At 35.7% G+C, this 14,921-nt stretch overlaps 1 protein-coding gene across 1 annotated transcript; it reads left to right on the top strand.

Moving 5' to 3' along the window:
* The first annotated feature begins 5,134 nt into the window (after positions 1 to 5,134).
* Positions 5,135 to 7,982, top strand: LOC110487966 (serine protease inhibitor Kazal-type 1). Its single transcript, XM_090198930.1, has 4 exons — positions 5,135 to 5,258; positions 5,543 to 5,583; positions 7,344 to 7,453; positions 7,573 to 7,982. Exons 1-4 carry the CDS (start codon positions 5,213 to 5,215, stop codon positions 7,616 to 7,618), a joined length of 243 nt encoding a protein of 80 aa, XP_090055056.1. The 5' UTR covers positions 5,135 to 5,212; the 3' UTR covers positions 7,619 to 7,982.
* Positions 7,983 to 14,921: the final 6,939 nt, after the last annotated feature.

Raw genomic sequence — 14,921 nt, 5'->3', positions numbered from 1 at the left:
AAATCTAAAATTTCTCTTACAGACATTCTCCGGCACTTTTGTTAACTTTTTTGTTGCCATTAGTTCTAATAGGAGCCCTAATGAGCCAAAAGGTGGTCCCCGAAAATTGCGTTCTACATCACATATGTGCAGATCTCTCTCTCTCTGCTGTGGGTGCATTATGTGCATCTCGCTAGCGGTCTGGCTGGGATTTTAACGGAAATACGTAGGCTAGTGGGCGTGCAAAGAGCTTATTGAGCTCCGTACCGCATCGCCATGCACCGCCCAAATGTTGTAACAATGCGGAGGGCTCCGTATAGGGGTTGCCATGGTGACGGCGACTTGGTCAGATGTGATGTGAGCGAGCGCTCCTCCTGGATTTTGACGCCTGCTCTCAAATTTTTCTGATTCATGTCATAACTGTGAACAGACTACGCGACTAAATAGTTATATGTGACTTTTGTGTGTCAGGAATATCTTTAGTTTTTTGTATTTTTTAAAAACTTTCTAGACCTGTTGCCAGCTAGTTAGCCTGCAGGCTAACCTGAGGTAAAATGATCAAACGAGACAAACTGAAAAAGGAGAAGCAGAACAGGCAGAAAATCACTCCTGCCCCAGAACACTGTTACCCGGCTCCATGCAGTGAGCCGGCTCAATGAGTACTACTTCTGAACACTGTTACCCGGCTCAATGCAGTGAGCCGACTCAATGAGTACTACTTCTGAACACTGTTACCCGGCTCCATGCAGTGAGCCGGCTCAATGAGTACTACTTCTGAACACTGTTACCCGGCTCAATGCAGTGAGCCGACTCAATGAGTACTACTTCTGAACACTGTTACCCGGCTCCATGCAGTGAGCCGGCTCAATGAGTACTACTTCTGAACACTGTTACCCGGCTCAATGCAGTGAGCCGACTCAATGAGTACTACTTCTGAACACTGTTACCCGGCTCCATGCAGTGAGCCGGCTCAATGAGTACTACTTCTGAACACTGTTACCCGGCTCAATGCAGTGAGCCGACTCAATGAGTACTACTTCTGAACACTGTTACCCGGCTCCATGCAGTGAGCCGGCTCAATGAGTACTACTTCTGAACACTGTAACCCGGCTCCATGCAGTGAGCCGGCTCAATGAGTACTACTTCTGAACACTGTTACCCGGCTCCATGCAGTGAGCCGGCTCAATGAGTACTACTTCTGAACACGAAATGACAACGGATGGAAACTATTTTTCACCATTCAGCCCTGTACCAAAGAGAGCAAACACAGAACCATCTTTACTTGAGCTACAACAAAACATAATTGGGGCTCTAACAGTGAAAACGAACGAGAGAACCTTGAATGCATGATCAGAGACAACACAATTTATTGAGGGCTTAAACGAGTCACTGCTCAGTACTAGACGCTCTAAATCTATTGAGGGCCTACACGAATCACCACGCTCAACACTATTATTTGATATTTAATATGTTTCTACACAATACCATAGGACAGATAAAAGACACAGTGAATTATTTAGGGATAAAAAAAATAACAAAAGAGAAGGAAATAATGAAGAACCTTCATCTTTCCCCAGTTGTCAATAAAACACAAGTTCAACTCGTGGTTAGACATAGATTTGTCCACTTTTTTCCTGACTAAGGCTTATCTAAGGCCTTCTTCGTATGTGTCCTCTTGTCTTGACAATCCCAAATCTATTTTCTACCAATTAGATAAGACGCTGTTTAACTTTATGTGGAAAAATAAACCTCACAAAGTGAGAAAAAAGAAAGATGTTCTTTAAACAGAGTGAACGAGGGCAGTGCTAATGTGTTGAACTTCACACATTTTTACCAAGTCTTAAAGATTCCCTGGATAAAAGCTTTACTTTAAGGACACAAAACAAAGTGTTGGTTTACATTACCATATCTTATTTTCAATACATTTGGTGGCTTAGGTTTCCTTATGCATGTGAAAAACTTCCTGCAAACTGGCTGATTTCCACAAACAACAAACAAATGCTTAATTGTTGATCCCTTCAAAACAAACATAATTTCCCCCCTCATAAGTATGTTATATGGAATCATCATAAAACCATAAAACATAAAAACAAGTCCCTGTTTTTAGAACAGTGGTCTAGGAAGGCCTTTTTACTTGTGTGCCAGCTGCTCACCTCAGATTGAAATCTGAATACATACAATGAGATTTTAATGACAATGTATGAGTTCCCTGTCTCATCAAAGCAAAACCAAATGGTGTTGTAACCCTTCAGAAACAAACTGGGGTCAATACAATACCAGGTGGTGTTGTAACCCTTTAGAAACAAACTGGGTTCAATACAATACCAGGTGGTGTTGTAACCCTTTAGAAACAAACTGGGTTCAATACAATACCAGGTGGTGTTGTAACCCTTTAGAAACAAACTGGGGTCAATACAATACCAGGTGCTGTTGTAACCATTTAGAAACAAACTGGGTTCAATACAATACCAGGTGGTGTTGTAACCCTTTAGAAACAAACTGGGTTCAATACAATACCAGGTGGTGTTGTAACCCTTTAGAAACAAACTGGGGTCAATACAATACCAGGTGGTGTTGTAACCCTTTAGAAACAAACTGGGTTCAATACAATACCAGGTGGTGTTGTAACCCTTTAGAAACAAACTGGGGTCAATACAATACCAGGTGCTGTTGTAACCCTTTAGAAACAAACTGGGTTCAATACAATACCAGGTGGTGTTGTAACCCTTTAGAAACAAACTGGGGTCAATACAATACCAGGTGCTGTTGTAACCATTTAGAAACAAACTGGGTTCAATACAATACCAGGTGGTGTGGTTGAGGTCAGGGCTCTGTGCAGGCCAGTCAAGTTCTTCCACAGCATTCTCGACAAACCATTTCTGTCTGGACATTGTCATGCGGAAACAGGAAAAGGCCTTCCCCAAACTGTTGCCACAAAGTTGGAAGCACAGAATCATCTAGAATGTCATTGAATACTGTAGCGTTAAGATTTCCCTTCACTGGAACTAAGGCCCGAACCATGAAAAACAGCCCCCGACCTTTATTCCTCCTCCACCAAACTTTACAGTTAGAACTATTCATTGGGGAAGGTAATGTTCTCCTGGCATCCGCCAAATACAGATTGCCAGATGCGTAGCGTGAATTGATTCGTCACTCCAGAGAACTCATTTCCACTGTTCCACTGAGTCCAATGGCAGCGAGTTTTACACCACTCCAGCCAATGCTTGTCATTGCTCATGGTGATCTTAGGCTTGTGTGCGGCTGCTCGGCCATGGAAACCTATTTCATGAAGCTCCTGACGAACAGTTATTGTGCTGATGTTACTTCCAGAGGCAGTTTGGAACTCAGTAGTGAGTGTTGAAACCGAGGACAGGCGATTTTTACGCGCTTGAGCACTCAGCTGTCCCGTTCTGTGAGCTTGTGTGGCCTACCACTTGGCGACTGAGCCGTTGTTGCTCCTAGATGTTTCCACTTCACAGCACTTACAGTTGACCGGCGCAGCTATAGCAGGGCAGAAAATTGACACACTGACTTGATGGAAAGGTGGCATCCTATGACGGTGCCACGTTGAAAGTGACTGAGCTCTTCAGTAAGGCCATTCTACTGCCAATGTTTGTCTATGGAGATTGCATGGCTGTGTACTCGATTTTATACACCTGTAAAATCAAATCAAATCAAATTAATTTGTCACATACACATGGTTAGCAGATGTTAATGCGAGTGTAGCGAAATGCTTGTGCTTCTAGTTCCGACAATGCAGTAATAACAAGTAATCTAACTAACAATTCCAAAACTACTGTCTTGTACACAGTGTAAGGGGATAAAGAATATGTACATAAGGATATATGAATGAGTGATGGTACAGAGCGGCATAGGCAAGATGCAGTAGATGGTATCGAGTACAGTATATACATATGAGATGAGTATGTAAACAAAGTGGCATAGTTAAAGTGGCTAGTGATACATGTATTACATAAGGATACAGCAGATGATATAGAGTACAGTATATACGTATACATATGAGATGAATAATGTAGGGTATGTAAACATTATATTAGGTAGCATTGTCAGCAACGGTGTGGCTGAAATAGCCGAATCCACTAATTTGAAGGGGTTGTTCACATACTTTTGTATACATAGTGTATCAAGCAAACTGGTTAGCTTTGTAGTTAGATAGCTAGCTAACTGGCTACTACTGATAGGCTGATGTTGTTGTTATAGAATCATTGTTATCTAGAAAGGAACAGCTTGGGTAGCCTATGTCCCCATACTATCTTGCATATTAGATCCTCCAGATGTTTTTGGGGGGAATAAATTGATGTAAGTCCCTTTGGTATGCTTAATCACAACACTCTCACAAAGGTACAGGACACATCTCTCTGAGTGGGGTTCTCACTAGTTTCCATAGACACATTTCATTCAAATGTAAGGTTAAGAGGGTTAGGCACATTTTAGGAAGAGACATTGTACAAATAGTCGGGGTTAATGATTTGTGACTGTGGTAACTAGTGACGAACCAACTTCTTCAGGATTGGTGGGTCCCCTGCGAGACGGTTGAGTTGACGTAGGCTAATGCGATTAGCATGATGTTGTAAGTAACAATAGCATTTCCCAGGACATAGACATATCTGATATTGGCAGAAAGCTTAAATTCCTGTTAATCTAACTGCACTGTCCAATTTACAGTAGCTATTACAGTGAAATAATACCATGCTATTGTTTGAGGAGAGTGCACAGCTATGATCTTGAATATGTATTAATAAACCAACTAGTCACATCTGTCCAGTCTTGATACAACATTTTGAACAGAAATGCAATGGTTCATTGGATCGTCTAAAACGTTGCACGTACACTGATGCCATCTAGTGGCCAAAGTCTAAACTGCACCTGGGCTAGAATAATACATTATGGCCTATCTCTTGCATTTCAAAGATAAATAAATGTTTTTTTTATTTTGTATTGTCTTTTACCAGATCTAATTTGTTATATTCTCCTACATTAATTTCACATTTCCACAAACTTCAAAGTGTTTCCTTTCAAATGGTACCAATAATAACCATATCCTTGCTTCAGGGCCTGAGTTACAGGCAGTTAGATTTGGGAATGTCATTTTAGGCGAACATTGAAAAAAAGGGGCCGATCCTTAAGCGGTTGGGGTGGAGACCTACAATGTATAAATACGGCTCCGGTGGCTGGGAGCGTCACCTGCCTACGCACCTTCACAACGGATAGAATGTGGACCTTTACACGGCTGACGCTGTGCCTTCTCAGTGTTGCCGGTGAGTGTTGCTCATCTTGACTTTTACATAATTAGTACCAAGTGGCAGTCAAATAGTTTTATTAAATAACAATTTTTAAAAAACGGCACATTAACTTCTAAGAGCAGTTTAGACAAACACACAGTCGATACCTCCAGCGAACTGCCTTGATGACCGACGCGCATTTTTTTTGACTAGAGAAAACATGAACCTTTTTTCTCGTTTTAGATTGGAACTCCTGGAAATCACATCTGACGTTTAAATAATTGAATGAGCCTCGGGTTTAACATCTTTCTCTGTTTTAGTTTTGGCACGAGGAGCGAGTCTCCCAGACGGAACCACAGAGGTAAGCAGGCTAAACACGTTGTTTACTTCGTGTAGTGAAAGGCTATGTGCCTTTCTAAAACACGTTGCTCTATGTGCTGGTTTACTTCGTGTAGTGAAAGGCTATGTGCCTTTCTAAAACACGTTGCTCTATGTGCTGGTTTACTTCGTGTAGTGAAAGGCTATGTGCCTTTCTAAAACACGTTGCTCTGTGCTGGATTACTTCATGTAGAACTGTGGTATGGGTCTTCCTCTGGACAAAATTCAGTTGTTCACCAAGTACACCCGTATGTTTACAGTCACTTCCTTAGTTGACATAACATTCAGGGCTGCATTCATTAGTCGGATTATGATGCGAAACGTTTCGAAACTAACAATTTACTCCATGTAAAATGTTTTGCAATAAATGAGAATTTCTATTGGACAAATGTTCTGTTTGATTCCAAGAATAAACTGTAATTGGCTTCCATTGCAAAACGTTTTGCAACAGAATCTGACTAATGAATACACCCCAGGTGCACTGCACCAGTGGAAGGAGCAGGGAAGGTATGGTTTGTTCCCTGTTATCCATGTTCTCTTATGGTGTTATACCAGTACACTATTACAACCCTGTTCTCTTCATATTGGCTCATTCCAGAACACTATTACCAATACCTCGCTTTATTTATTGAGACCAAAGTCCTTTATTAGTCTGTTGGATCAAAAAACAGGCTGACTGTTCCTAGTACACTATTACCAACACCTCATTTATTACATAACCTGGTCTTTGTCCAACAGGCTGACTGTTCCCAGTACACTATTACCAACACCTCATTTATTACATAACCTGGTCTTTGTCCAACAGGCTGACTGTTCCCAGTACACTATTACCAACACCTCATTTATTACATAACCTGGTCTTTGTCCAACAGGCTGACTGTTCCCAGTACACTATTACCAACACCTCATTTATTACATAACCTGGTCTTTGTCCAACAGGCTGACTGTTCCCAGTACACTATTACCAACACCTCATTTATTACATAACCTGGTCTTTGTCCAACAGGCTGACTGTTCCCAGTACACTATTACCAACACCTCATTTATTACATAACCTGGTCTTTGTCCAACAGGCTGACTGTTCCCAGTACACTATTACCAACACCTCATTTATTACATAACCTGGTCTTTGTCCAACAGGCTGACTGTTCCCAGTACACTATTACCAACACCTCATTTATTACATAACCTGGTCTTTGTCCAACAGGCTGACTGTTCCCAGTACACTATTACCAACACCTCATTTATTACATAACCTGGTCTTTGTCCAACAGGCTGACTGTTCCCAGTACACTATTACCAACACCTCATTTATTACATAACCTGGTCTTTGTCCAACAGGCTGACTGTTCCCAGTACACTATTACCAACACCTCATTTATTACATAACCTGGTCTTTGTCCAACAGGCTGACTGTTCCCAGTACACTATTACCAACACCTCATTTATTACATAACCTGGTCTTTGTCCAACAGGCTGACTGTTCCCAGTACACTATTACCAACACCTCATTTATTACATAACCTGGTCTTTGTCCAACAGGCTGACTGTTCCCAGTACACTATTACCAACACCTCATTTATTACATAACCTGGTCTTTGTCCAACAGGCTGACTGTTCCCAGTACACTATTACCAACACCTCATTTATTACATAACCTGGTCTTTGTCCAACAGGCTGACTGTTCCCAGTACACTATTACCAACACCTCATTTATTACATAACCTGGTCTTTGTCCAACAGGCTGACTGTTCCCAGTACAACTTGCCCATGTGCCCCCGCAACTTCGAGCCAGTGTGTGGAAGTGACGGCACCAACTACTCTAATGAATGCATGCTGTGCTTTCAGAACATGTAAGTATCCAACTTTTAAGCTTTCAACAACTGACTTCTCTTTCTCTCTTGTTCGGGTCTGCCTGCCTTGTTTCGCTCGGTGTTTGTTTTTTAATTCTGCTCTGTGTGTGTGTTCCCAGGGAGCGGAAGAGTAACATTCTCATCCGGAGTAAAGGAGAGTGCTGAACCAGACATGACCGTCCATTGTCTCAGCGACACACCAGGCCCCCTCAACATTACTTTAAACCATTTCCTGTTGCCTTGTCAAAACACTGACGTCTCTTCTATTGCTTTCTAAACACTGAGGAGACAGTAAACAATTTGTCTCAAGTGTCTCGATATACTTTGAACCGTTTCCTCAACACCTGCTTCCTTCTCCAAACCTTATGGGCTCCCTGTTTGTCTTCTGTAGAGCACTTAACCCCCTAGTCTTTAAGGCTTGTGTACCTTCTTGGTGGCAAAATTGTATTTTTAAATGGGATAATCTTTATTGTGTTTTTACTTGGCCATCTTTTTAAAAATCTGTAATTAAAACAATTTTAGCAACGTTCCTTGTCAACTGTCAGGTTCTGGATTTTAAATGTTTATTTAACCTTTATTTAACCAGGAAGGGCTCATTGAGATCTCTTCATGTGCGCCCTGGCCAAGATAAGCAGCACCAAGTCATTACAAAAAAATTAGACAGACAACATGAGAAACTACAAGTAATCTAGTAAAAAAAACATTGAATTCACGAGTATAAAACAGCAAATTAAAAACATTGACAGGTCAGGGAATCAGCCTCAAAATCCTTCATCAGTGATTTTAAAAACGCCAATCGGGACAAGTTCTTCCAGTTTAAAAGTATGGCTGAAATGTGGAGGAACTGGTTCTGCAGGACCCATGACGTCTGGTTTTGTTTAGTCATTATGATCCCTACAAAGGTACAGAGGGAATGGAAAACAATGTTCTTTTAAAATACAAAAGGATTTAACCCTTAACCAACAATGCAGTTTTAGGAAAATAATTAAAAAGCAATAGACTCTATACAGGGAGTTCTGGTTAGTTGAAGTGACTATGCCTCGATAATAGAGTAGCACCAGTGTGTGTGTGTGTGTGTGTGGGGGGGGGGGGGGGGGGGGCAATGCAAATAGTCTTGGAAGCCATTTGATTAGATGTTCAGGAGTCTTATGGCTTGGGGGGGTAGAAGCTGTTTAGAAGCCTCTTGGACCTAGACTTGGTGCTTTGGTACTGCTTGCCGTGCGGTAGCAGAGAGAACAGTGTATGACTAGGGTGGTTAGTCTTTGACAATTTTTAGGGCTTTCCTATGACACCGCCTGGTATATAGTTCCTGGATGGTAGGAAGCTTGGCCCCAGTGATGTACTGGGCTATACGCACTACCCTCTGTAGTGCCTTGCGGTCGGAGGCAGAGCAGTTGCCATAACAGGCAGTGATGCAACCCGTCAAGATGCTCTCGATGGCGCAGCTGTAGAACCTTTAGAGGATCTGACGACCCATGCCAAATCTTTTCAGTCTCCTGAGGGGGAATAGGTTTTGTTGTGTGCTTGGACCATGTTAGTTTGTTGGTGATGTGGACACCAAGGAACTTGAAGTTCTCAACCTGCTCCACTACAGCCCCATCGATGAGAATGGGGTCGTGCTCGGTCCTCCTTTTCCTGTAGTCCATAATAATCTCCTTTGTCTTGATCATGTTGAGGGAGAGGTTGTTGTCCTGGCACCACACGGTCAGGTCTCTGACCTTATAGGTTGTCTTGTCGGTGTTGTCATCGGCAAACTTAATGATGGTGTTGGAGTCGTGCCTGGCCATGCAGTCGTGGGTGAACAGGGAGTACCCCTGCGGTTTTCCTGTGTTGAGGATCAGCTTGACATGTGTTACCTACCCTCACCACCTGGGGGCAGCCCGTCAGGAAGTCCAGGATCCAGTTGCAGAGGGAGGTATACAGTCCCAGGGTCCTTAGCTTAGTGATGAGCTTTGAGGGCACTATGGTGTTGAATGCTGAGCTGTCGTCAATGAACAGCTTTCTCACGTAGGTGTTCCTTTTGTCCAGGTGGGAAAGGGCAGTGTGGAGTGCGATTGAGATTGCATCCTCTGTGGATCTGTTGGGGGGGGGGGGTATGCAAAGAGTGGGTCTAGGGTTTCTGGGATGATGGTGTTGATGTGAGTCAAGACCAGCATTTCAAAGCATTTCATGGCTACCAACTTGAGTGCTACGGGTCGGTAGTCATTTAGGCAGGTTACATTTGGTGTTACAGATTCCATGATAGAAACATGAAGGTAATGGAGCCGACACATCCGCAACGTCTCCACTACAGCAGGAACTCTATGCCCCTAAATGTCAATCACGCTGTAAAAGCTGAACTTCTGTGATCTGCATTGAATAGAGCCCTAAGGAAATGTTGTCATCACCATTAGCATTACTGTGACTTCAAGGATTTGCCCTGTTGGAAATTCAGTCTGAAATGTCTGTTTTGTTGAGGCCTGCCTACATTTCTCAGTCTGTGTGTTTGAAGCGTTCTTCTCTCTGACTCTGTACAGACACCTCTTTAATGGCACTTTCTATGTGCAGAATTGTAAATTTTTCACTGATTGTCTTCATGTTTCAAAGTTTCTTCAGAAAATGTTCATACCCTTTGACTTATTCCACATTTTCTTACAGTGTGATTTCAAAATGGATTCAATATTTTTTCTCACCCATCTACACACAATATCCAATAATGACCAAGTGAAAACCATGTTTTTTAAGATATGTTTGCAAAATTATTGTATAAAAAATTTGATACAGAAATATATAATTTATATAAGTATTCACACCCATGTGCACACCCATTTCCTTTGATCATCCTTGAGGTGTCACTACAACTCGATTGGAGTCCACTTGTGGCATATTCAAGTGTTTGGACATGATTTACCAAGAAAAACACAGCTGTCTATATAAAGGTCCCACAGTTGACAGCGCAGGAACTATACCATGAAGTCCAAGGAACTGTCTGTAGATCTCTGAGATAGAATGGGATGAGGTATATATCTATATCTATATGTCTGGGGTATTATATATATTATATATCTATATGTCTGGGGTATTATATACATTATATATCTATATGTCTGAGGTATTATATACATTATATATCTATATATCTGGGGTATTATATACATTATATATCTATATGTCTGGGGTATTATATATATTATATATCTATATCTATATGTCTGGGGTATTATATATATTATATATCTATATATCTGGGGTATTATATACATTATATATCTATATGTCTGGGGTATTATATATATTATATATCTATATATCTGGGGTATTATATACATTATATATCTATATGTCTGGGGTATTATATATATTATATATCTATATCTATATATCTGGGGTATTATATATATTATATATCTATATATCTGGGGTATTATATACATTATATATCTATATGTCTGGGGTATTATATATATTATATATCTATATGTCTGGGGTATTATATACATTATATATTATATATCTGGGGTATTATATACATTATATATCTATATGTCTGGGGTATTATATATATTATATATCTATATATCTGGGGTATTATATACATTATATATCTATATGTCTGGGGTATTATATATATTATATATCTATATCTATATATCTGGGGTATTATATATATTATATATCTATATATCTGGGGTATTATATACATTATATATCTATATGTCTGGGGTATTATATATATTATATATCTATATGTCTGGGGTATTATATATATTATATATCTATATGTCTGGGGTATTATATATATTATATATCTATATCTATATATCTGGGGTATTATATATATTATATATTCTATATCTATATATCTGGGGTATTATATATATTATATATCTATATATCTGGGGTATTATATATATTATATATCTATATATCTGGGGTATTATATATATTATATATCTATATATCTGGGGTATTATATATATTATATATCTATATGTCTGGGGTATTATATATATTATATATCTATATCTATATATCTGGGGTATTATATATATTATATATTCTATATCTATATATCTGGGGTATTATATATATTATATATCTATATATCTGGGGTATTATATATATTATATATCTATATGTCTGGGGTATTATATACATTATATATCTATATGTCTGGGGTATTATATATATTATATATCTATATATCTGGGGTATTATATACATTATATATCTATATGTCTGGGGTATTATATACATTATATATCTATATATCTGGGGTATTATATATATTATATATCTATATGTCTGGGGTATTATATATATTATATATCTATATATCTGGGGTATTATATACATTATATATCTATATGTCTGGGGTATTATATACATTATATATCTATATATCTGGGGTATTATATATATTATATATCTATATATCTGGGGTATTATATATATTATATATCTATATCTATATGTCTGGGGTATTATATATATTATATATCTATATGTCTGAGGTATTATATACATTATATATCTATATGTCTGGGGTATTATATATATTATATATCTATATCTATATGTCTGGGGTATTATATATATTATATATCTATATGTCTGAGGTATTATATACATTATATATCTATATGTCTGGGGTATTATATACATTATATATCTATATGTCTGGGGTATTATATATATTATATATTATATATCTATATATCTGGGGTATTATATATATTATATATCTATATCTATATATCTGGGGTATTATATATATTATATATCTATATGTCTGGGGTATTATATATATTATATATCTATATCTATATATCTGGGGTATTATATATATTATATATCTATATATCTGGGGTATTATATACATTATATATCTATATCTATATGTCTGGGGTATTATATATATTATATATCTATATCTATATGTCTGGGGTATTATATATATTATATATCTATACATCTGGGGTATTATATATATTATATATCTATATATCTGGGGTATTATATACATTATATATCTATATGTCTGGGGTATTATATATATTATATATCTATATGTCTGGGGTATTATATATATTATATATCTATATCTATATATCTGGGGTATTATATATATTATATATCTATATCTATATGTCTGGGGTATTATATATATTATATATCTATATGTCTGGGGTATTATATATATTATATATCTATATCTATATATCTGGGGTATTATATATATTATATATCTATATCTATATGTCTGGGGTATTATATATATTATATATCTATATGTCTGGGGTATTATATATATTATATATCTATATCTATATATCTGGGGTATTATATATCTATATATCTGGGGTATTATATATATTATATATCTATATGTCTGGGGTATTATATATATTATATATCTATATCTATATATCTGGGGTATTATATATATTATATATCTATATATCTGGGGTATTATATATATTATATATCTATATCTATATATCTGGGGTATTATATATATTATATATCTATATATCTGGGGTATTATATATATTATATATCTATATGTCTGGGGTATTATATATATTATATATTCTATATCTATATATCTGGGGTATTATATATATTATATATCTATATATCTGGGGTATTATATATATTATATATCTATATGTCTGGGGTATTATATATATTATATATCTATATGTCTGGGGTATTATATATATTATATATCTATATCTATATATCTGGGGTATTATATATATTATATATCTATATGTCTGGGGTATTATATATATTATATATCTATATCTATATATCTGGGGTATTATATATATTATATATCTATATATCTGGGGTATTATATATATTATATATCTATATGTCTGGGGTATTATATACATTATATATCTATATGTCTGGGGTATTATATATATTATATATCTATATCTATATATCTGGGGTATTATATATATTATATATCTATATGTCTGGGGTATTATATACATTATATATCTATATGTCTGGGGTATTATATACATTATATATCTATATGTCTGGGGTATTATATACATTATATATTATATATCTGGGGTATTATATATATTATATATCTATATATCTGGGGTATTATATATATTATATATCTATATGTCTGGGGTATTATATACATTATATATCTATATGTCTGGGGTATTATATATATTATATATCTATATCTATATATCTGGGGTATTATATATATTATATATCTATATGTCTGGGGTATTATATATATTATATATCTATATCTATATATCTGGGGTATTATATACATTATATATCTATATATCTGGGGTATTATATACATTATATATCTATATGTCTGGGGTATTATATATATTATATATCTATATCTATATATCTGGGGTATTATATACATTATATATCTATATGTCTGGGGTATTATATACATTATATATCTATATGTCTGGGGTATTATATACATTATATATCTATATATCTGGGGTATTATATACATTATATATCTATATGTCTGGGGTATTATATATATTATATATCTATATCTATATATCTGGGGTATTATATACATTATATATCTATATGTCTGGGGTATTATATACATTATATATCTATATGTCTGGGGTATTATATACATTATATATCTATATATCTGGGGTATTATATACATTATATATCTATATGTCTGGGGTATTATATACATTATATATCTATATGTCTGGGGTATTATATATATTATATATCTATATCTATATATCTGGGGTATTATATATATTATATATCTATATGTCTGGGGTATTATATATATTATATATCTATATCTATATATCTGGGGTATTATATACATTATATATCTATATATCTGGGGTATTATATACATTATATATCTATATGTCTGGGGTATTATATACATTATATATCTATATATCTGGGGTATTATATACATTATATATCTATATGTCTGGGGTATTATATATATTATATATCTATATCTATATATCTGGGGTATTATATATATTATATATCTATATATCTGGGGTATTATATATATTATATATCTATATCTATATGTCTGGGGTATTATATATATTATATATCTATATGTCTGGGGTATTATATACATTATATATCTATATATCTGGGGTATTATATACATTATATATCTATATGTCTGGGGTATTATATATATTATATATCTATATCTATATATCTGGGGTATTATATATATTATATATCTATATATCTGGGGTATTATATATATTATATATCTATATCTATATGTCTGGGGTATTATATACATTATATATCTATATATCTGGGGTATTATATACATTATATATCTATATGTCTGGGGTATTATATATATTATATATCTATATCTATATATCTGGGGTATTATATATATTATATATCTATATATCTGGGGTATTATATATATTATATATCTATATCTATATGTCTGGGGTAT

Source organism: Oncorhynchus mykiss, chromosome 14 (assembly GCF_057628025.1).
Source record: "Oncorhynchus mykiss isolate SJ-2025 chromosome 14, ASM5762802v1, whole genome shotgun sequence".
Taxonomy (NCBI): Eukaryota; Metazoa; Chordata; class Actinopteri; order Salmoniformes; family Salmonidae; genus Oncorhynchus; species Oncorhynchus mykiss.
Note: the sequence above shows the minus strand (reverse complement) of the source record. Positions and strands in the feature narration are given on the sequence as shown.

Coding starts and splice junctions, on each gene's coding strand:
- LOC110487966 (XM_090198930.1), top strand. CDS start 5,213: ATGTGGACCTTTACACGGCTGACGCTGTGCCTTCTCAGTGTTGCCG. Junction 5,259..5,542: donor GTGCCTTCTCAGTGTTGCCG/GTGAGTGTTGCT, acceptor TCTCTGTTTTAG/TTTTGGCACGAGGAGCGAGT. Junction 7,454..7,572: donor ATGCTGTGCTTTCAGAACAT/GTAAGTATCCAA, acceptor GTGTGTTCCCAG/GGAGCGGAAGAGTAACATTC.